Source organism: Topomyia yanbarensis, chromosome 1 (assembly GCF_030247195.1).
Source record: "Topomyia yanbarensis strain Yona2022 chromosome 1, ASM3024719v1, whole genome shotgun sequence".
NCBI classification, from domain to species: Eukaryota; Metazoa; Arthropoda; class Insecta; order Diptera; family Culicidae; genus Topomyia; species Topomyia yanbarensis.
Window position 1 is genome coordinate 33,860,200 of NC_080670.1, and position 21,986 is coordinate 33,882,185.

General features: G+C 38.8%; 1 protein-coding gene across 1 annotated transcript in view; it reads left to right on the forward strand.

Moving 5' to 3' along the window:
• Positions 1 to 8,864: 8,864 nt before the first annotated feature.
• Positions 8,865 to 21,986, forward strand: part of LOC131677331 (transmembrane protein 235) — a 38,756-nt gene continuing 25,634 nt past the window's right edge. Inside the window, exon 1 of the mRNA XM_058957077.1 lies at positions 8,865 to 9,597. Coding sequence (XP_058813060.1) covers positions 9,472 to 9,597 — 126 coding nt within the window. The 5' untranslated portion in view covers positions 8,865 to 9,471. The remainder of the gene's footprint in view (positions 9,598 to 21,986) is intronic.

Sequence of the window (21,986 nt, forward strand, 5' to 3'; positions counted from 1 at the left end):
AAAATGTGCCAAAATTGAAAAAAGTAAATTTTGGTCATTTTTTTTTTTGAGTTTGCATCAAATCTCGAGGGCAAGTCATGCACCTTAAAGACATCTGGCATCAAAAATAAAAATTCTATTTTTAATGATAATGGTCATTGGAGTCGTTTGGTGGGTCGCAGTACTGGTCTGATGCATATCATCGAAGAACTGAAGCTAGAGGAAAAAATTATCGCTTCACAAATCTTGGAACATATGTCACTAACCTCCGAGAAGAAGCGTCGTACCAAAGATCAGATAATTGATGCGAAACTGTGCAAAAATGTTACGAACTTACAAAATTTTGATACTATTTTTTTTTCAATTTGTTTATTTGATAAGGCACGTATGCGTTAGCTTAAAGGTGCCATTTTTTCATTGTTTTACATTTTGAATTTCTTAAAACTAGGGGGATACACATTTCAATATTATTTTGTTTTATATAATAAAACTAAAAAAAAAAACTACAGCTAACTTATACATATAAAAGAGGGTATAATATAATATTCGTAAGATTTGGGGGACGGGTCATTTGTGTGTTCTTTGTATAGTAATTCACTTTATGATTTTTAGAAGGGAGATTGTAGAAAAAATAATTATTAACTAAGCGGAACATTTTACAAGCTTATTAACTAGAGATAACTAGAAAGAGTGGTTCAAGATTAAGGGGAATTAATTAGGACTATTTTAAAGTAGTGGTACTGTTGCGCATTTCTTAACGAGATTAAATATTGTTCAACTAAAACTAGAAGATAGGGGGGCACATAAATTTTGGGAAGATATTCAAGGGGAGAAGGGGGTGAAGTCATACATCTGTGTATCAGAGACATGGGAGGGTGGGTGGACAAGGCTGAAGGGGAGGGGGGGGGGTGAGATATAAACTTTCAGTTTCCGGCATCAGGAATTAACGGCCAGGATTACAGATTCGAATGGATTGATCAACTAACACTAGAAGATAGGGGGGCACATAAGTTTTGGGAAGATATTCAAGGGGAGAAGGGGGTGAAGACATACATCTGTGTATCAGAGACATGGGAGAGAGGGTGGACAAGACTGAACGGGGGGGGGGGATATAAACTTCAGTTTCCGGCATCAGGAATCAACGGCCAGGATTACAGATTCGAACGGATGTATCAAGTATTGGGACGCCGGGCGGTTTTCCTCGAGCCGGCAGGGGTTCCTCCAGACGATTTCGTAGTACGGCTCAGATACGGATCGGGAACACACCGCGCTGCGCGTGTGATGTTGTACTGTAGATCTCGTGTTGTTGGTTCATTCGACAGATGTTTTGTCTCGTCTTGGAGTCGTATCAAACCATCGTTGGGGTACGGTAGGCGGAAGAGGGCACTTCTGGGAATGATAAGAGAAAAGATAGGGGCATTTAAATTTGGATATTGATGGTTTTGAGGAACGTGTATATAAGGGACATGTAGAGAATATCGCGGCTTGCTAGTACATCTCGAACCGGGACATTGGGTGATTTTCCTCGGGCCCGAAGGGAATCGAATAGTTGAGATCTGGCAGAACAGTACTCGGCGCATGCCCAGACAACATGTTCGATTTCGTGATAACCGTTGCCACAAGCGCAGATACCGCTATCCACGAGCCCAATACGCCGGAGATGTGCGTCCAGCGTGTAGTGATTGGACATGAGCCGAGACATCACGCGAATGAAATCCCGACCCACATCCATCCCTCTGAACCAAGGTTTCGTCGATACCTTAGGGATTATCGAATGTAGCCACCTTCCCAGTTCACCATTGCTCCATGATGTTTGCCAACTTTCGAGGGTTCTCTGATGAGTAATACTGAAAAATTCGCTGAAGCTAATTGGTCTTTCATATATGTCACCTTGCAAAGCGCCCGACTTAGCTAAAGAGTCCGCTTCTTCATTACCTGGAATGGAGCAATGCGAGGGAACCCAAACTAAGGTAATCTTGTACGATCTTGCAGACAAAGCACGCAGGCGCTCCCAGATTTTCCCCAGAAAATATGGAATGTGCTTTCTAGGTTTCATTGAACGGAGAGCCTCGATTGAGCTGAGGCTATCCGAGACAATAAAGTAATGATCGGTGGGCAAAGTATCAATGATCCCATTTTTTGATACTATTGATTATCTTCAAGCAATAGCAGCAAATCTGGGCTCGCAATAAAGATGATTTTTTTAATTAAGTTTTCTAATCCCTATGACGGTAAATACGAATAAAATCATTGAATATAATTTATTTTGTTTTAATTTGCACACAAACTATTGAAAGAAACAGAACCAGAACAAATGCTTAGTTTACTGAATTTATTTACACAAGGATTTTAAAAGTAAAATTTGCTTTGAGTAAGTTGTCATAAATTGTGGAAATATGAAATTAGGAATTTGCAAACTTTCGCATTAAAGAACAGCTCATAATTAAAAGAAGGATGAATTTTCAGTAAAGTATGTCATTTATCTTTCAATAATTAGGATAAGTACAGACTAGATAGTTCGGTATAAATCATTGATGATTTTCCCTTCTTTTAAACATGAGCTGTTCTTAAATAGAAAGATTGTCAAAATTTCTATTTAAAATTTACATAAATAGAATGAAATCCTTAAATGCTAGCTTGTCGTTAATCCAATGTTCACTTTGCCAAATACAAAAATATACCAAATAGAATTATGCCAAATGGTGTTATGCCAAATGGCGTTATGCCAAATGGCGTTATGCCAAATGGTCTTTATGCCAAATGGTCTTTATGCCAAATTGCCATTATGCCAAGTCACCTTTATGCCAACTGACTATTATGCCAAATAACCATTATGCCAAATAACCATTATGCCATATGACATTATGCCAAATGGCATTATGCCATATCACATTATGCCAAATGGGGTAGAGCCGATGGAGCTAACAGGGTATATTTTCAATTCTTTCGCTATTTTGAATTGATTCCGTAGCATGCTAATCTTCGGTGAAAAGCACAATATTCGAAAGCGAACGCTCATCGTGAACAGCGATGACATTTATATTCACCACTCCGCATCAATTCCGTCCATCACTGCGTTTACACTCCCGGTGAACAAGTGAAATATCCACCGTGTACATATTTCACCGTGGAATTTTCAAAATGATCGGGGAATATGAATATTATTGCATTGATTAAATTATATCGAATAATTGTACATGGAATCGCTAAGTATATTAGTGTACTATCGTTTACTTCCAGTTTCACCTATTTCTATGTACTAATAAGCATCGAGTTCACGTTCATTTTCACCGAGGGTATAAATAGACCTTCAGCAATACAAGATGCCGAAAAATCGGCAATTTGAACTGAACCTGATTGACAGATTCGCTTTGTTGAAAATTCAGTCATTCAAATTGACATACTTCATTCAAATACTCAACGAAGCCAATCCCAAATTAACAAGAGTTTGATTAACAATTAACGTTCGTCGATGACATGAATGATTTTCATTGTATCGAGGATCCCATATTATTTCGTACTACCAACCAACCAAGCAAGAAGGTGATATAAAACGAAGTAAAACGGACAATGGTCCCTAGATAGTTCATTGTAATGACTTCCGAGATCTTTTACGATGAGTTGACGATCTGACAATATTTCTTCGCCGTTGCTAAGAAGGTTCTAACAAAAGAATCAGAATTTTCTTGGCTAAACCCCAATTACCACTCCCGGAACAGCCATTTAAAAACCTTACGACAACGAGGATAATTTGGATTGAATAAAAGGGCAAAAAAAATTTTTAGTTTAATTTTGTTTTTCTCGCGCAACTGCACCCAAAACGTGCCCGGTAAGATTCGCTTACATTAATGCAATAAATACGAGCAAAAATTGCAAGCGTTCTGGTAATGTGCGAAAATTGCAAGAAGCTTCCTTGCATGCAATGCAAGAAACAGAAAAAACGAATTTTGCCTATGTATTAGCGATGTATGTGTATTGGTGACCAATATGCGTTATAAAAAAAGACTGTTGGCATTGAAACATGAACCCCGCACAAACTGATCGCTAAGCAATACTTTATCCACCCAACCATACTACCAGATAGTAATAAGTGGATAAAAGTCATATATAAACAGTTGGATGATTTCACGATTAATGAAAAAAGTAAAACACCCACCCAGATTTGAACTCAGGCTCTTGCGCATCATAGCTCTAACTATAAGTACTGATCTGTCCTTACACGTAACAACAGGATGTTAAAACTCGTACAATCGTCACATCCGCCATTTGATGCCGTCTTGTGCGTAATGAATAAACCACAAAACTGCGTTTGATGATGTTGGTGAGGAATGAATAAAAAGTAGACGGAAAATAAAAACTCGCCCTGCGTTGCTATACCAACCAGCATAGGCACGTGAATGTGGTGGTAATCCTTTGACAGTGTGGTGAAGAAAAGTATGTACGTATAGAGAGAGATGAAGTGGTTTTATCTGCTTGCAACAATTGCCAGCGGCTTTCACTGCAAAATTGCAAGCGATGCAAACATTATTTGCAAGTGATTGTCGCTTGAAATTATTGCAAGAGATTTTTGTTTTGGGTGTGTCATATTATTGGAAAAGCCATTTTGATCGTCTTTCACATAGGATCTGCCGTGCATGTGCAAATTAAAACCCGACTAGGGGATACTTCGAGGGACGCCAGGTGATATTTTGAAAAATCTGCGGCCCATTTAAAAATCTTTGTCACTGTGGAAACGTTAAAACAGAAAACTGCGCAGTTCTTGCAATCTGTGCAGCATATTGAAAATCTGTGAAACGCAGATAAATCTGTGCACCTGGTATCCCTGGATACTTCCAGAATCAAGTTCACCTGTGAACTTGTATTTCGTGCCATAACTCGTTATTTGAGAATCTAAAGACCGGAATCAGGATGAAAAATACAGAAACAGCAAACACAAACTGATAGACATAACATTCGAAAACAAGTATAACTCGTGAAAACTTGTTTCAGGGTATGAGTATGCAAAATAGTGTTTGGGACTAGGGGAAGATCACTCTTGGAATGTATAATAAATGGGTATCCAATTTAAAACAATGTATTTCATTTCCATTTTTGCAGTGGCGGCTGCAGGGAGAGGGTCCTGGGGGTCCGGAGCTTCCCCGAAATTTTTTTATCTTTTTGAGAAATTTTAAAATAGTTTCAATATTAAATTCGTTCTTAATTCAAAATCATTCCAAACCAAATTCGACTACCAAAACTGATTTTAATTAAAAATGGGTATTACATATTACGTATTGTACAATGAACATTTCAAAATCGATACTTCGGACCACGGAGATACTTCGGACAATAAAAGAGACTACGAAAAAAAATCCCTGATATACTAAAATCTTCGAATCCGGTCGAGATTACTCTGATTGTCGAGATGTAGACAATTAGAGTAATAGACCCGCGGATTTTTAATCCACAGAATTGAGCACTAGAAAATCTACACTCAAAGAAATTTCCACATTACTCGACAAACATATGATTACGGCCTAAAAGCCAACTGTTAAAATCCACTTTGAATGGAAATTCCGGACAAACCGTTACTTGCCGAACACAGTTCACAACAGTTTATGAAAGAAAAAATATTTTTCTTTCGGTTACTATAAACATCTCTGATTGGCGCGTAACGGTTTGTCCGGAATTTGCAGTCAAAGTGGATTTTGACAGTTGGCTTTTAGGCCGTAATCATATGTTTGTCGAGATTAGATTGATTTCTAATGCCAACATTCATGTTTCACATAACTCCGATTAGTATTATTTCGCTATCTCTTAAAAACAATTAGAATAAAACGTATTATTAAGGTGACTTTTAAAAACGCCACACAATCTGCATGAAATTCAGGTGCGAAGAATTAGACTTTCAAGATGGCGAACAATCTGAGTTCTCAGCAATGCAGCTGATGAAATTCTTTATCCAGTGCTGTCATTATCTCCCTTTCCGATATTTTGCGAATTAGTTCGGTCTGACTTAACACAGACCATATGATATTCAATTTGATTAAGTTATCGATACCAATTGGTAGGGTAAGGTGGGGCAAATCCGACCTGGTAAATGGTTTTGGCTGTAAAATGCACATTTTACATCGGATCAAGTCGTTTTATATACCAAATTAAAGTTTAGACTCCTGGGCAACTTTCTGTATATAGCATTTTATTTAGATCTTCGGAATATCTTGAGATACAAGCGTTTTACAAAAATGTTCATTTTTGCTGTTTTCAAAAATGGTGGGGTAAATCCGACCCCCTATGTTTTTGGTTGATTTAGTGCGGATATTACTCAAATTTTATGGTTTTTCAATGATGGATAAATGAATGTTGTGTTATTGAATTGTAACATGAAAAAATGGAGTTCAATATTAATCTTGGAATGCTAAAATCACGAGCAGTAGCACGTAATGATATTCCCATTTTCATCGGAGCAATTGCTTGACGAATACTATAATCATCACGTTTTTGTGTCTTTCGTTTGTTATTAAGAACCATTTTGCATAAAAATAATAAATAATAACAATAAAAATATATTTCAATTTGATAAATAAAAATTTTCTTAGCAAAAAAGCGGTCGGATTTACCCCAATATTTTGAGGTCGGATTTGCCCCACCGCGTCATTTTTCATTACGATGCAATTAAAAAATATATGAAAAAGGTTGAACTAAATTCATCTATGCACTTTGTAGGACTTAAATCAAAGATTTTAAATCCACTTACATTTATTATGTAATCACTTTAAGAATCAGAAATATCCTGTAGTCAATGATGCACAAAAGTCAAATCAAAAATTGTAAAAACACACTTTTTGTCGTATGAGCATCTTAATGTAGACTAATAAAATGCTGTCATACCATCATTATGATTATTTTCGATGCTCTACACGACAACATTGATATTAGTTCGCGTAGTGCTTCTAATTTTCGGTAACAGAGGGGGGTCGGGTTTACCCAACGGTCGGATTTGCCCCACCTTACCCTATACGGCTAAACAAATACGGACAACCCCCAGGACGTGCCTGATTGCTACATGCTGTCAAGCCCAGCACGTACAAGAATATAAGTCCAAGAATATCTGGAAAGAGGCCGCTAACATCAGCACGCACCAATGTATAATGTGCAACCCGTCAACAGAAATGTCCGCATTTTATTCCAATCACGAGACGGCTGAAACTGTTACACAACTGACAGCACACATCGCTTTGCGGTGGTCGATTTTTTAGCATATCGGCTGCTCGGTAGCCACCAGAACCGTAAATTCGCGGTCAATTGCGCAAACGCGGCCAGTGACGCCTCTGCCTCATTGGCTTTGCGGTCAACGTTGTTTGGAAATGAACAGTTAGCCGTTGTTGATTGTTTGTTTGATCCGCCATTCGGAACCGAAAGCATTCTTTTTTGTTTCTTCACTTTAACTCTTCGTGCTGAAGTTCCGTGGTTGGTGAATCGGATAAATCGAAATGAAGTGGCACCGAATTTCACTTGCCATCTAAGTAACCTGAATTCTTTCGTCACGCCTGTTCGCTATACGGTCGTTTATTGTAGAAAGGGTGAGAAAATCATTTTCTCGTTAAGTCACCACGCATACCAAACTACCGGGAAGCAGCGCAGTATGCTAAAAGTTCAAAAAATTATTCCTATCCAGCTCTGATCGCATTGTGCAACATAACCATGTAGAGCTAGCTACAACCATTTATCTTTCGCTTTTCCAATAATCCCATTGCGCGCTTCAGCTCTGCTATGGGATCCACACCTTTCTCCGTCAACGTTGAGGTAGCTTCGCTTAGTCAGCCACTAAGCTACCTACCTACATACGATAGGCACGAAAGTGTTAAGATTCAGGTTATGACAGAGCCGCCACATTGACGAAACGATGGACAAGGCGGAAAATGGAAGAGCAACATCGGCGCCGTTTTGAGGTACTCGGAGGGTTTGCACACCCCGTTCGCGATCGCAGCTTTACTTTGGCCAAAATCTCTGCCCCCACTCTAGTCTCGCGCGGTCGTTTACGTTTTGTGGGTAGTTTGGGATGTCTGGCATGGGATGGAGAATCGACTGGAGACCGTGCTATTGGTCGAGAGAAATTGTACGCACGAGGGGATGCTACGGGGTGCTATGGTTTAACGTGGGATGCCACATTCTTCTGGAGGCTTGTTTTTATTGGACTCCTTGCTACTGGAATGGTTGGTTTGCATCTGTGGGGGTATTTTTCTTCGCTTGTATGGGGACTTGATTTTAAGAGTCAGGAATCTATCAATGCATTTGATTCACTCCTTGGCGTAAGTCGAAGTTTGGCTTAGTGAAAGAGAATTTAATTTTTTGATGACTACACATGCCTTTCCGAAAACAATTGCATTCTGGAATGAGAAAAAACTCATAAAGCATATAAATAAATCAAACGATCTTATTTGACTTCGTAACGAACTAAGGATCATAATCGAAACACGAATAACTTATACGTTTCTTTCCTTTCTTCCAATTTCTGACTCGGTAGGTACCTGTTTTGCTTGCATCGAAGACCGATCCAACTTGGTCGGTGTTGACGTGCTGCAAGTGTTTGGTTTGAATTTTTAATGAGAACCAGCGAAGGAGAGGACAAAACAGTGAGCTGCAACTCAATGGAGTTGAAAAACAACTGTAAAAAGAAATATTTGCACTTACACACCAATATCCGCCGTGTATGGACCTGTAACAGCGGCAGAGCGAGTGGTGAGTTTTTGCTGTGCTGCTTGCGCGTAGAGCGAAGATCGGTGGTGAATTTTTTCAGCTTATTAGCAACCGTCTTGAAATGTGCGTGACGTGATCGCTACTCTGTCGAATGTATTGGTAATCGTTAATGCACCGATCCAAGAGGGTTCTGCCTGATCCCATGCCGAGCCGTGTGTTTAGTCGAGCCTTACTCATCGGATATGTCGGACTGAAACCCACGGCGTGTGCGTCGAAAAGTTTAGCAAGAAAGAGATCAAGAGAGTAAGAAAGAGAGAAAAAGAAGATCTTGCCGATAGAGTGATTCGAGCGGGTGTGCTAACGAGAAACTGTGGGTGGAAACGAGATTACGGTGTGTTCCGAATTCCGTCACCGTTGTATCAGCTTAGTGGTGTGATCAAACATTCAGCTGAAATTCATTGAGTTCGATAGCTTTGAGCCTTAGCGTTGCATTAAGGGAATGTTAGCAACTCATACCGAAAGTTAGCGAATATTTCGAGTCCTGTGCAAAAGGACCACTACTTGAACGTGTGAGTGTGTGTGTTCGTTTGTTTGTCTGGTTTGGTGAAGATTCGAATCCGGTTCAACGAGCTGCTGAAGAATTCGCGATCAATGATCACCAGTGAGCGTTTCAGAATAACCTAGTGAACGAAGGCAGCTTCCCAGTAGTGTGGAAGATCTGCGCCGAACGCAAGCTGACAAGCTAGCGCTGTGCGTGTGTAGTTGTAGAGAAAGTACCCTAGAAAACCCGAAGTAAGCAACCCCTGAGTCAAGATGCCCTGCAGTGCAGTAACGCTGTCTCTCGCGACGATATCCGCCATCATTGCCGTTGCCCTGCTGGCAATCGCCTTCTCCACAGATAATTGGCTGAGCTACGAAGTGAAGCGGAATAACATACAGGTACGTTTCAGCAACTTCTCTCCGTTTCTCACCTGAAGGGACACTCGGATCTTGCCTTCCACGCAGCACAGAGCACAAAGTAGTATGCCGCGAGAGCGCCCGCGTGTGGTCGTACCTACGTGTGGGCCGAGTCAGACGGGCAGCCAGTGCTGGTCAGCCTAGATCAGCTGCGCTGGAGGCAAAGAGAAAATCATGTGAAATCTATCAAAAGCCACTCATCCGGGCAGCGTAATTTCTCTAAATCGACCAGCCTGGCCGTGTCTAGGTCCAAATTAACGTTATTATTAGGTAGCATCGCTAGGGTTTGAGGCGTGCTCTGTGCACGTTTAAATAGAGATGACACACGAAAGTGTAATTAAGTTATTTATTTTGTCGTGGCGAAGATCTAAGCTTCAGAATATGGTATAAGTTACCGGTACTGAATCAGGGCTGGGTAATTTGACTTCATATACAATTTAGGCATTTCAAAAATTTGGACTGGACCTCAATTGAATGGAAAGATTGCAAATTGGTCCGATTCTGTTGCACAGCGTCACTAGCTGGAAAATGCTTATTCAAGAGTTTCAACGTCGCAAAATGTTTAATTTGGAAGCTTAACATTTTGTCGGTTCCGACAGTATAAAACGTTAAGTCACTTTACGCTTATCCGGGCATTGCGCTGACTCAGGTGATTCGCATTCGATAAAAATGCCAACGCATCCTGACTCCAGCGGTAGAAAACAAAGAAATAAGCGTTCGGGAAATTCTCGTCGTCACCGAAAAGCATTTTAAAGTATCGCCCAAATGTCCGCAATCACAATGTATACCATTGTGATGCGACCCTTGTGTTTGCGAACCAGCAACTCAAAGCTTCGCGCTTTGAACGTATGCGAACATAGGTTCGGTTCAAACATTTCCTGTCTTGGGTATTATACGGAGGTGGACAGGTAGGGCTATTTCATAACATTCTTCTCAGAGGCAATCGTACAAAGCTTCTTTGAACGCACTCCATCCGGATACTTTGAATACTTGTACAACACACTCTAAAATGCTTTGGAGCAGAGCGCTGTGTAAAAATTTGAACAAAATCAGTAAAAAGTAGTTGTGTGATCGGTGAAGCGAAATTATCTGCTAAAGAACACTCCAAAGTCACGGATGAAACCAACTGTAGTTTCATAATAGCTATACTGTTGGGTACCTCATCGAAATATATTGCATCAATTTGTCGACGTTTCTCGATGGTTTGAACTAGAAAACTTGTGGACATCATCGAGTTCGAAGTGGTGAATTTTATACAAACCCGTATTCGTCAATAATGTTGGAAAAAATATCGCATTATAATCAAACTTTTTTAGGCCATACAGTTCAGTAGCGACATCTTCTCTAGTTTTAAATATTGTGAGTGTTTCCAGCCTTTCGGATAAAACCTACAGCCGCTTCTTTCTATACATTTCCGAAGTTGAATTCGTCATTAACATTCAGGCACAGTTTCAGTTAGATTTTCATTTTTGCGATAAGAACACCACCTCCGCGACGTAGATGACTGCAGACTGGTAGAAGAGTTTTGAGCGCATGTCGTAGTCGCAGGACGTCTGAGTTATTGTTCTCATCCTACGAACGCTCTGGTAGTGGACGAACAGAGGTCAAGTTAACGGGATGGATGGGAATTGAAGCTTACTTGGGTATTAGTGCCGTCTCCTCTATAATCAGGGATGGGAACGAAGTGTACGGAGGTCTCCAGCAATTCTGAACGACTCGTGCGACATCCTCGAATCCATGAAATCGATTAGCTGCGAGTTTGAGTGTCACGCAACTCGAAATGTCATCACGGAGTTGTTGGGACTACTATGTCCATCCAGTATAACTGATAAAAACTCTTCAAATAGGATTCGTGAAAATAAACAAAAGTGTACAATATTCCCTCTATCAGCAACAAAACATGAAATAAAGAATAATAGCCAGTTTTGTCGTGTCCATTATAAGCCCCTACAGGCAGGGAGCACAATAGAGTTAGAGTGTTAAGCTCATTTGCTTATTTTTCAGCAGAGTTAACGAAATTGCCTCATGTTTATCCAGAGAACTGTTGATAAATGGAAAGCGGGATAAACATATCCCAGACGAATGATTAATTTTGTATATCAACTTATAAAGCGTGATTGGGTATGATACCGCTAAAATCAGAATTACAATATGTATGGACGATTAATCAATCGATATTCAGCTACGATGATCGGGCATACATTACTTGCAAAGTGATCATTAAAAGATGCATGTCGTATGTAGTATGTCAAATGGTGCTTTTGTGACGAGAATGTTGCTGAATCTACCAATTGCCTCCTATTTGACTCTACAGTACACAGCACATCGCGATAGTGCCATTACATAGAGAATTCTTCGCATATATCAAGGATAAATTATAATTTGCCAGTTCTGTGAACAGTCGGCTCAACCCTACTCAAACTAACCGGGTAAAACTCGTCCACGGAAATAAATTCCAATTAACAGCCTCTTAATAAACCACATACTATTGTCAAATTTTTAGGAAATAATGACAACTGAAAAAGCTGCGTCAAGCACCTCAAAATCAACAACCAGTACCCTCAGTGAGAAAGCTACTAAGAAAGGCTAAAGGTTTACAGCCGTAACCTGTAGTGGCAAAAAGCAAGGAAGAACATCTGATTACGAACGATAATGACACAGATGTGTTCAATAGCAAGAGACACATGAACGACCACCGATACGCAGTTAGCAGTTAGTTTCTCCACCGAGTTAAAAGATCTCGCGGCACAATGGCAAGTCGCCGGCAAGAGATCTTTACATTGTTTCTCCTAAGTTGAGTGTACTTGAACTGTACTAAACATTTGGGAAATAATGAAATTCTGATCAGATTACGAATGTGGTTCTATTTCTATCACATTGATTTTCTTTAGTGCTTTAGTGTTCACCGCTAGATGGCATCTTCATAACGGTGAGATTAGTTGCGAAAAATCTTCACTCCTCTGTGCAGTGGCTTATTTTTTCGAAAAGTCATGCTGAGTGATTCAGAATCGAGGGAAACGTTCCACCACAAAATTCAATTAAGACAGTTAAACGAATAAATTACTTTTAGAGCATGATTAAGGCTTACCTTACCTGTTGACTAAAGTTTAATATAGGAAAGAATCAGTGGATTCAAAGCAAAAGTTAAGTTCATAGTTAAATATTGTCGAAAAAGCAAGAAGTACCCACGCGACAGTTTCTTCCGGGTTCTTGTTATTTATAGCTTATTATAGACCAATAAAAATTATGGCTAAGAAACAAAATCCTTTGAAAAGATGTTTTTTCGACAGTAGAAGCCTATCTGATTTTTGAAAAGACGACTACTGCGAGGGGAGTTTCTAAATAAAACTGATTGTAAGAAATAATATATGGAGAAGGAAAATTACATAATAAACTTGATTCTGAGTTTACTATTATATGTTTTTTTAATAATTACCTTAACTCTAAAGAGTTCCACAGAATGTAAAAGTGCCCCATTTTTTTAATAACAGAAAACTTTGGAAATAAGCTTTAGTATACTTTACATTTCTGTCAATAGAGCATAATTTGCGATCTTACATAAACGAAGTCGCCAAAATGACTTGTTAAACCAGCGGAAGGATTCGTTCTAGAAGTTATCCGTTTTTGAACACTAAACATATGAAAATATCCTTCCATCTACGAGTTTTTAATACACATATTTTAAACCAAATTATTTTATACCAAATAATCAATTATTCTTAATTCAAGAGTACAGCAAACTGCTCTTAACAATCTCGTTTTTGACACCATATTGCCATTTTGTTATTCATGATTTTGATATCCAGTTGCTTTTTAGTTGGGGTACGACCCAATTAGCGCACACCCAACTAACGAACACCTTAACTAACGAGCCCCCAACTAACGCTGTATCCAGCTTCTTAAGTGTTATAATGGCGGCCTACATTGTCTTGATTGCAATACGTTTAATAACCTTTATTTTGACACTACTTGTTTACGCCAGCTTGACAGTCACGCCCCCGTTACGAATAGCGGGCGCTCATTTAACGAATTTCTAACGCATTGGACTAACGGAAGACAAGTTTCTCTTACCGCGCGGATGACTTCAACAACTATTGTCAAAATAAGAAGATATTAGGAATTGGGTTTTTTGGGTCACCAACGTGGCACGTGAACAAGTTAAGAAAAATCATTATGCATCAAATTTATTACAACACTTAAATAATAACCTTAATAATTCATGACAGAAACTATCAATCAAATCGTAAACAATCATTTAAGTATATCAATATACGAACAATACACAATTTTTGTTTTAATTTGGTATAGATTTTTTAACCTTTATAATTCGCCACTTTTGTGGGTTAGAAAAGTTTTTGAACGTATGCTATGCACAACCCCAATGCACATATTTAATACGTTGAAGAAAACGACGAGTGCATTCGTGCATTGTACTTTCGTTTTTGCTCTGTTACGAAGACGCTCGAACGAAGAAAAAATACGCCTCCAACCATTATCCGTTCAAGATGTCCAATTACAACTTTAATTTTATGCTGTTTTAACTACCGGCTTACCGTTCGCATTTTTTAACGACATTCTTCGCCATAATAGTACATTTTGCTATAATTTTATAATTTCCTTCCAATCGAGTTAGATCATTATAACGCCTATATTAAAGTTCTTTGTTGAACCCCTTTGTTCCAATGCTTTTTACCTCTACTGAGACCTGCACCAATTTGATACAAACTCACTAAGAAACCCAAAAAAAAAATGTCTCAATCGTTCAATACGAGTCAATAGCTGCACGCTTGTTGAATGCCGCCCAACGTTGGCCCAACAAACAACCAATATTGATCGATTTTGAAACACTCTTTAGAGGGTAATTCCGCTTTGCAATGATCATCCACACAACGTGTATAATACCTGTCCTGTTTTTATCGTGAACAACTCGAACCTGTACGACGTAGTGCACAGGCCTGAATCTCGACTACCTGGGGGATAGCATCTTCGTACACCGATACACTCAGAGGAAGATGATTTCCACTGTCCCGCACAGCAATGGTATTGGTGCTGCATTCATAAGGTAGAGAGAGAGCCAAGCGGCTCATTCAGAAACAGGTCTCGTTTGGGCTCGATGTGCTTCGTTTATTGTTTTTTGTTTCGTTCCCGAAGCAAAAAACCAGCCTAGCGGATCTTTCCTCGGGCTGGCAAACTCTGAGATGGCGATCTGTGATGATCTTTTCTGTGTATGTATTGGAGGCGATATTCGCTGCCGTCTCTGATGGTTGTTCGGTTGTTTTTATATTGACAACGATGAATCAAGGTTCTTCGCTAGTGGCGCATTGAAGTCTCTGGTTTTTTCAATCATAAAGACGCCGCGCCAAGCCACGAATAGGTGCCCAAAATTATGCACCCTGTTGGCATTTAAGTGGATATGAAACGCTGCGGTTGGGAAATCGATTGTGTATATGTAGCATTAAACCACACGTGCACCGTGATATGAGTGCTATTTCTCAGTTTTGTGATTTAGCTCGAATACATAAACCGTAAGTTTCCTCATGATGGATTTGTCAAGATTCGAGGGTTTCCTTAATAGTACTGTAGTACGTACGCTCTGGACTGGTGCTTTAACGGAGGAAGAATTGATAGACTCACCCGAGTTTTGTTTCAAGTTTAGAGTTTACTTCTAAGGAAACTAGAAATTATCCTAGTTCTTGAGCTCGTTTCCCTTTCCGATGAATTGCTGAAAACAACGAAAAATCCCATATTTTCTCCGTTGAACACAAAATTATTCCAACACTTCCATGGTTGCAACTTATTTTTCATTGGGCAGAAAATAACCATATTTTTGAACAGTTTCTCGTTGAAGTGCACTGTTTACATTCTGAGAATTTCGAAGTAGTGTATTTTGTTGCGGAAAAGGTGGTGGTGGATCAATTGTAGATGCGTGATAACTTTTTTGTGGAAAATTCGTAGCTCAATTAAATCTATAATTCAACAGTCGCAAGAGTACTAAAAAGGTTCAAGGAACGGTTGACATTGGATCACTACCAGGTGAGAAGATAGGACACCGAAATAGTACGGAGGGATATGGAGAGAAAGGTTGTAAATGATTTCGCTAGAAATCCCAACATTTACGCGTGATTCAGGAAAATGGTCAGTATTTCGCAAAGTTACGTCCTGTAGATCAAGGCAAAGGCAGAACGACGTATATATATATATATATATATATATATATATATATATATATATATATATATATATATATATATATATATATATATATATATATATATATATATATATATATATATATATATATATATATATATATATATATATATATATATATATATATATATATATATATATATATATATATATATATATACAAAGTTAAAAACTCAACTCGAAATGCGATAAACAGCATCAACCTGTTGCCAGGACTGGCGCACGGAAGATCTACGGGGAGAAGTTGACTAGATACAGTTGCTGTGTGCTGGAAAACGAAACATAAGCCGCAGCTGACAATTACTAGGACGGAAGTTTTATACTACAAATGATAAGTTTGAAGGGGGCGAATATTTGAAAAAAAGAAGCAAGCTTAGTTTTAGCTTAGTTGACCGCCCGTGAGTTTCCAGTGATCGATCAAAGCCTGTTGAAATTGCATATTGAACCAATTGTATGGTACTTTGAAGTAGTACACCATACTCAACATGCAACCTAAAGAGACTATGATTATAGTATGATCAATAACCATGCAGGTCAATTTTGGGATGGGAAGGAATGTTAGTTCAACACTTGTGACTATTATGACCGAGGAATTCTCTGCATCATCCACAAGTGTCGCAGGATAGAAGTGGTATTAGTAGGTAGGAAAATGAATCAGGATATATCTTGGTAGATATAACTTTACAGGAGTGTAACATACAGTAGAAATATGAATGCCGAATAGGCATTTTAATCATAATTATTCCCAGGGGCGTTACATAACAGGATAAAGCCGCGTGGAGTATATAATTCAAAACGAGCAATTTGAACTTCGAACAGCCGGCCATCGAGAGTATTGCTTCTTATTGACACTTCAATGATTAGTTCCAATGTTTGCAGTACAAAGCAAGCGTACAAAAAGTATAAAAGTTATCCCAAATGAATGTGAAAATTTACTGCGAAATGTTAATGACAATTTGGCATCTCCACTCTCCCTATCAGACACCTTTCCATAATTGGGTTAAATGCCAGGTTCAAACTCGAAAATACTGCACTGGATGATTTTGAAGAAAGAACCAAGAGTGCGATTTTACAATGTTTTAGCTTCCAATGGCCCTACATTTCCTGACAGTGAATTTCTGGAGTGTCAAAATGTTCACCACTATTTAGGTAGTACAAAGCTAGTGTCGGACCTTCATGAGACCTCAAGAAGTCACTTTTGGAGATATTCGTCAATGTAGATTAGTCGGTAGACGGTTCCAGATTTAATTAAAAAAACTGGCTTATTTTGACACATCGACAGATCGCTTGCCACACAATTTTTTTTTTGTGTAATTCGACAGCTTCATCTTCATGAAAGCTTGTTTTTTTTGTAAATACGGTTTTTAAACTAAAGTTTTGAAAGTTTATACCTTGGCATGGAAGAGCCGGTATATTAATACATGCTGCTACTGAGTTGCGTTACGTCGCGTTGCGTTGTGACGATGATTTTGGCGGATTGCACACTGACTTCATCATGTTTGACTGCTGATTATCTAATACGATTTGCTTAGGAAGTGGTAAGTAGTTTGGAAGGGTATAAGGTCTAGGATAGGTTCCAAGCAAGCGATGCGACCTGAAAGCATACTTTATTGGGTAGTTGTTTAGTTAGTCTTCGAGTACATGATTACTCGAAAAAGAAAAGATGTTATTTAGTTTTTGGGTTCTTTTAAACCCTGAGCAACCGGCTACCGAGAGTATCCTATGTTTTCTAATCAAAAGCAATATGAACTCCACACGGCCGACCGTTGGAGTACTGCCTAGAAAAACTAATCTTATCTGCGTAATGGGATCGCTATTTATTGCAACATTTTGTTATTTCTTCTCTACGATGTACTTATTCGGTTGAAAACTACTGAGAGATAACACGTTATGAAGACAAAGAGTTATGATAGCGCGAGACGTTATAAATCAAGCAAAGTATTTCCTATTTTACGTATGAGATGATTTGTAAAATGCACGTATACGAGCGATAATAACGACCATTGAAGAGAAATACAAAGGATCATTTATCCGATACACAGGCTGGTTCACAAAAATGGAACTTGAAACTAGGTTAAAAAAGGCGCGGCGAATGTTCAATGCGTATTGACCCACGATTATCGATACTAATCAGATTAAAGTCTTGTTGCGGCTGATTTCCGGTCAGCGATTCATTTTTACGGTAGTGCTTTCTAGATTAGATCTGTTCGCACCATCTCATTCTGCTACTATCGGCAGAAGGCTGATAGCACCCAGTCGTCGCCGGTCTAAGGACCAAATGTCATCAATAGACTTAGACTCGCGTGGAGGCATGAGATAGGAGACTTGTGAGAACTAAATAGATTAGAAAAAAACAAAGAAATGATATGCTTCGTCCGGAATCCGAACTCTACTATAAACTTTTACAGCTGAATTGAAACTCCAAACGGAGCACGACGTCCCCTTACCATTTTAATCTTTTTAATGAAAACAATGTTATCTCACCGTTTGACGACCATTAATACATGCTGCTACAGAGTGTAGAATTAGACTTCATCCTTTACGGCTATTGTACAACCGCCAGAAGAAACCTAAAACGTTGGTACTCAATCGGGAATAGCGAATCAGAATAGGTCATGTCAGTGATTTACTCAATATAGAATGGATAAAGGCTATGATCCAAAAACTTAAGGTCCGTCCAGGTTAAGTCTTCTGTATGGATAAATACCTGGACCTAGGAACTCCTAGCATGTTGTTAGTTGCCTCTTTCGACATGGAAGCAGGTTGCCAGTGGTTCTATTCTTGGTTTAAACAGCGCAAAAAATTTAGCCCGCCGAACACCACGCGGCTTTGTGTAAAGTGTTACGTCCAATAATTGTGTTTATTTTAGTCAATATGTATCAAAACCAAAAAAAAAAAATTTAAAATAACGATTCCAGTATTGCGGACGAAAATGTGACTAACAATTTTGACCAACATTCATCGTTTTTCACCGTTTTCTGTGGTTGTTTGGTAACTCACGATTAGTCTTCGATACCTCTACAGATCATACCGTGAAACACGTTCTCGAGACATGTACAGTAGACGAAATAACGAAGCCAATTCCTAGTACTACTAGGAGTATTTGCATCAAATTTGAAGCAAATCGGACAAGTCTAGCTACCGGACCAACGTGCCTGAAGTTTTATATGGGATTTTTCGACAATTTACATGGAGAAAACCCACTAGCTCGCATTTTCACCACTATGTGACATTGTATGCATCGTCTTATCGTCATAAGTGAAAATAATATTTAATTGTCTTCAACTTTGTCGAAGACTGCTAGTCAATCCGGCTTTGTTAAAAGAAGTTATTAAACTTTTAGCGAAGTGATATCTGAGTCAGTTTTGCATGAGGCCTACTAGCGCATAGTTGTGTATCGGTACTCGCTTGTTTTTGTTTTTTTACAAAAATATAAACAACTTCGTTAAAGACCGAAAACAGCATATGCAATAATGGCTTAATTAAAAGAATCACATCTTCCGTTTAATTACCTTGTCAATTTTCGAACGATTGTGATAGCAAGAATTTTTGTTAATTTGCAGTGAGCTATTTATTTTTACGTTGATCCTCGATTAAGCGATGGACTAATTAAATAGATACACAACCCACGAGCGTATTAAATTACAAATTTGTACGTATAGCAGATTCTCACGTTCGCGATGACATCCTCAGCACACGTTCAGGTCGTAAATAAACCCCGCAAACACCATGACGCAACAATTAGCAACAACTGCGGTATCATATTCTATTATTAGATACGTTCAAATAAAAGATATTATAATCTGTAGATGTCGCATGCCGCTGGTAGCACTGACCGGAACATTAGATCTCGCTCTTACGTATGATAGGTCTATTAGTTTGACATTCATTGCCACGGGTACATATCAAAGTGGGGATGACGATATGCTGTAACGAGTCAAACTGATTTGAACAGTAGCTGCGTGAAGAGTTCAGCTCACACTAGAGCTTAGAGGTTATATAATCTCTTTTATTAAAAATCATTGATTTGTTTGAGATACAGATTCATAAAATTCCGTTCTTAATAAAATTCTGATACGAGATAAGTTTGCTGGCAGTACATAGGAACCCGCAACACATGATTCTCAGGTATCTGGAAACGATGTCGCAGTATTGATTCCAGTGTCATTCCCCATTCACTAACAACCAAACGTGCTCGAGTGGTTCAAGTACGTCTAGACAATGTTGTACGTAAAGCCAGCTCGGCGCTCAACAATGTATCAACGGCTTGTAAGCATTCCTTTCAAATATGCAGGCTAGAATCAAACAAAACTGCATACGGCTACTCGCATGTATGAACATTTTTATGTACTTACACTAGGTACACTCAAGTAGGACTGTCATTTTGAAATAAACCAGGACACAAACCCGAGTGCAATATTTTCGAAAAGAATTTGTCATCCTGGTTTCAGTGATTACCTTTTGCATGGTGAGCCACGAATGCACTACCTCCTCGGTCTGGCCTTTCCTGGAAATCCGTTACCATTACCACTCTTGAGCTCTCGTTCGTCGATGGTGTGGGCTGCTTTATACATACATGCCGATCGGGCTCTGATACGTTTGTGTATCTATAGAAGATGTGGGAATGCATAAATAAAACAAAATTGGGAACATGTGTGTCTGGCTAAGCTTTAGTGGTACAACATGTGAGCGTTGCTGATGGCTAAGACTGATCGGTAATGTAGGTGGAGGTAGAAGGAAAAACCAGATCTGGAATGCAAATTCCATCACTTGTATGTATTTATCTTTTGTTTGGTTGGGTCCCCGTGGCCTAGCATGTACGTACGGAGAACATTCTTACAGCTCTATCGTTGCTGATTCAATTCAGCAACATAAAAACGGCTTCACAGAAGTTGTTTGTCTCGTTTTCTCCAATCTTTACGGATTTAAATGTATGTCCTCAACACATTGAAAATGGTAAAAATCGAGATTTTCAGATGAGCTTCTTGGTGGAAGGCCGAATTTTCTAGAATCGTAAAATGTGATCGAAATTTAAGCTCAACATTGCATGTGTACCTCATTTGTTTGATACAATTGGAAATGACTATCGGGTGCTACGAATGAGTTCGTGACTCCTACCTCCGATCTTATCATTATCGATTAATTGAACAAAGCTCATGGACAACCCAACAAACAATTTAGCTGGATAATGGCTTAAACAGCTATTGTTCAGCTTATTCTTTCTGATCAAAAGCTTGTTCAGCTTTCATTGTTTATTGGGAAGATTAACTGCCTCTGGATATGCCAGCTATTGGCGAAATTAGCAAAATGGCCTTCAAATAAAACGTTGACTGGACGTTTCAAATACAGTTATTACATGACTATAATATAATAATACTCAGCGTGCTGAATCCGGTTTCGTAACTTCCTATCATTTGAAGTGCTCTGAAGTAAAACAGTAGTGGTTCCGAATTTCTGGGTTTCTCGCACATAGACAAAACAAAGGATCTTAGGACTTTATTTAGACCCATGCCTTTCATGGGACAGTCATATACAGCATGTAGCTACCAAAGTCTCATCATTATGCGGCCTAATGAGAAGGGTGCGTTCTTTTGTGCCTAATGACTCATTGCTGCGATTCTACTATGCATGCATTCAGTCAATAATGCAATGATTATAGTCTGGGGTCATGCTGCTAAATCGAAATTGAAAAGAATCCAAACATTGCAGAATAGATGCATCAATGTAAAAGCCACAGAATTATCCCCATTATAGGTATACGCGACTCTCATTCAATCATATGTGTACACAATACGTTACACAACCAGAAATTCCATCGCAATCTTGTATTCGCGGCTCGGTTAAACATTCAGAACACTAGAAGCGCAAACGAACTATTGAGAAGCAGTGCATATACGAACCTTGGTCTTGCGCGCATCACATATCACGGACCATCAAAATTTACCGTACTTCCCATAGAATTAAAAGCTATAACAAACAATATTCTTTTCATAAGCAAGCCTAAGCAGCATATACTGGGGAACGTAAACGAATATATATTTTAAGCATATCAACCATTCAAACCTGTAGGTTTTCTGGCTTCTGCTAGTTTTTCCCTACTTCATAAGTTTAAATTTACTTTAATTTCATTTTTGTTTTAAACCACATTATCATTAAGTTAA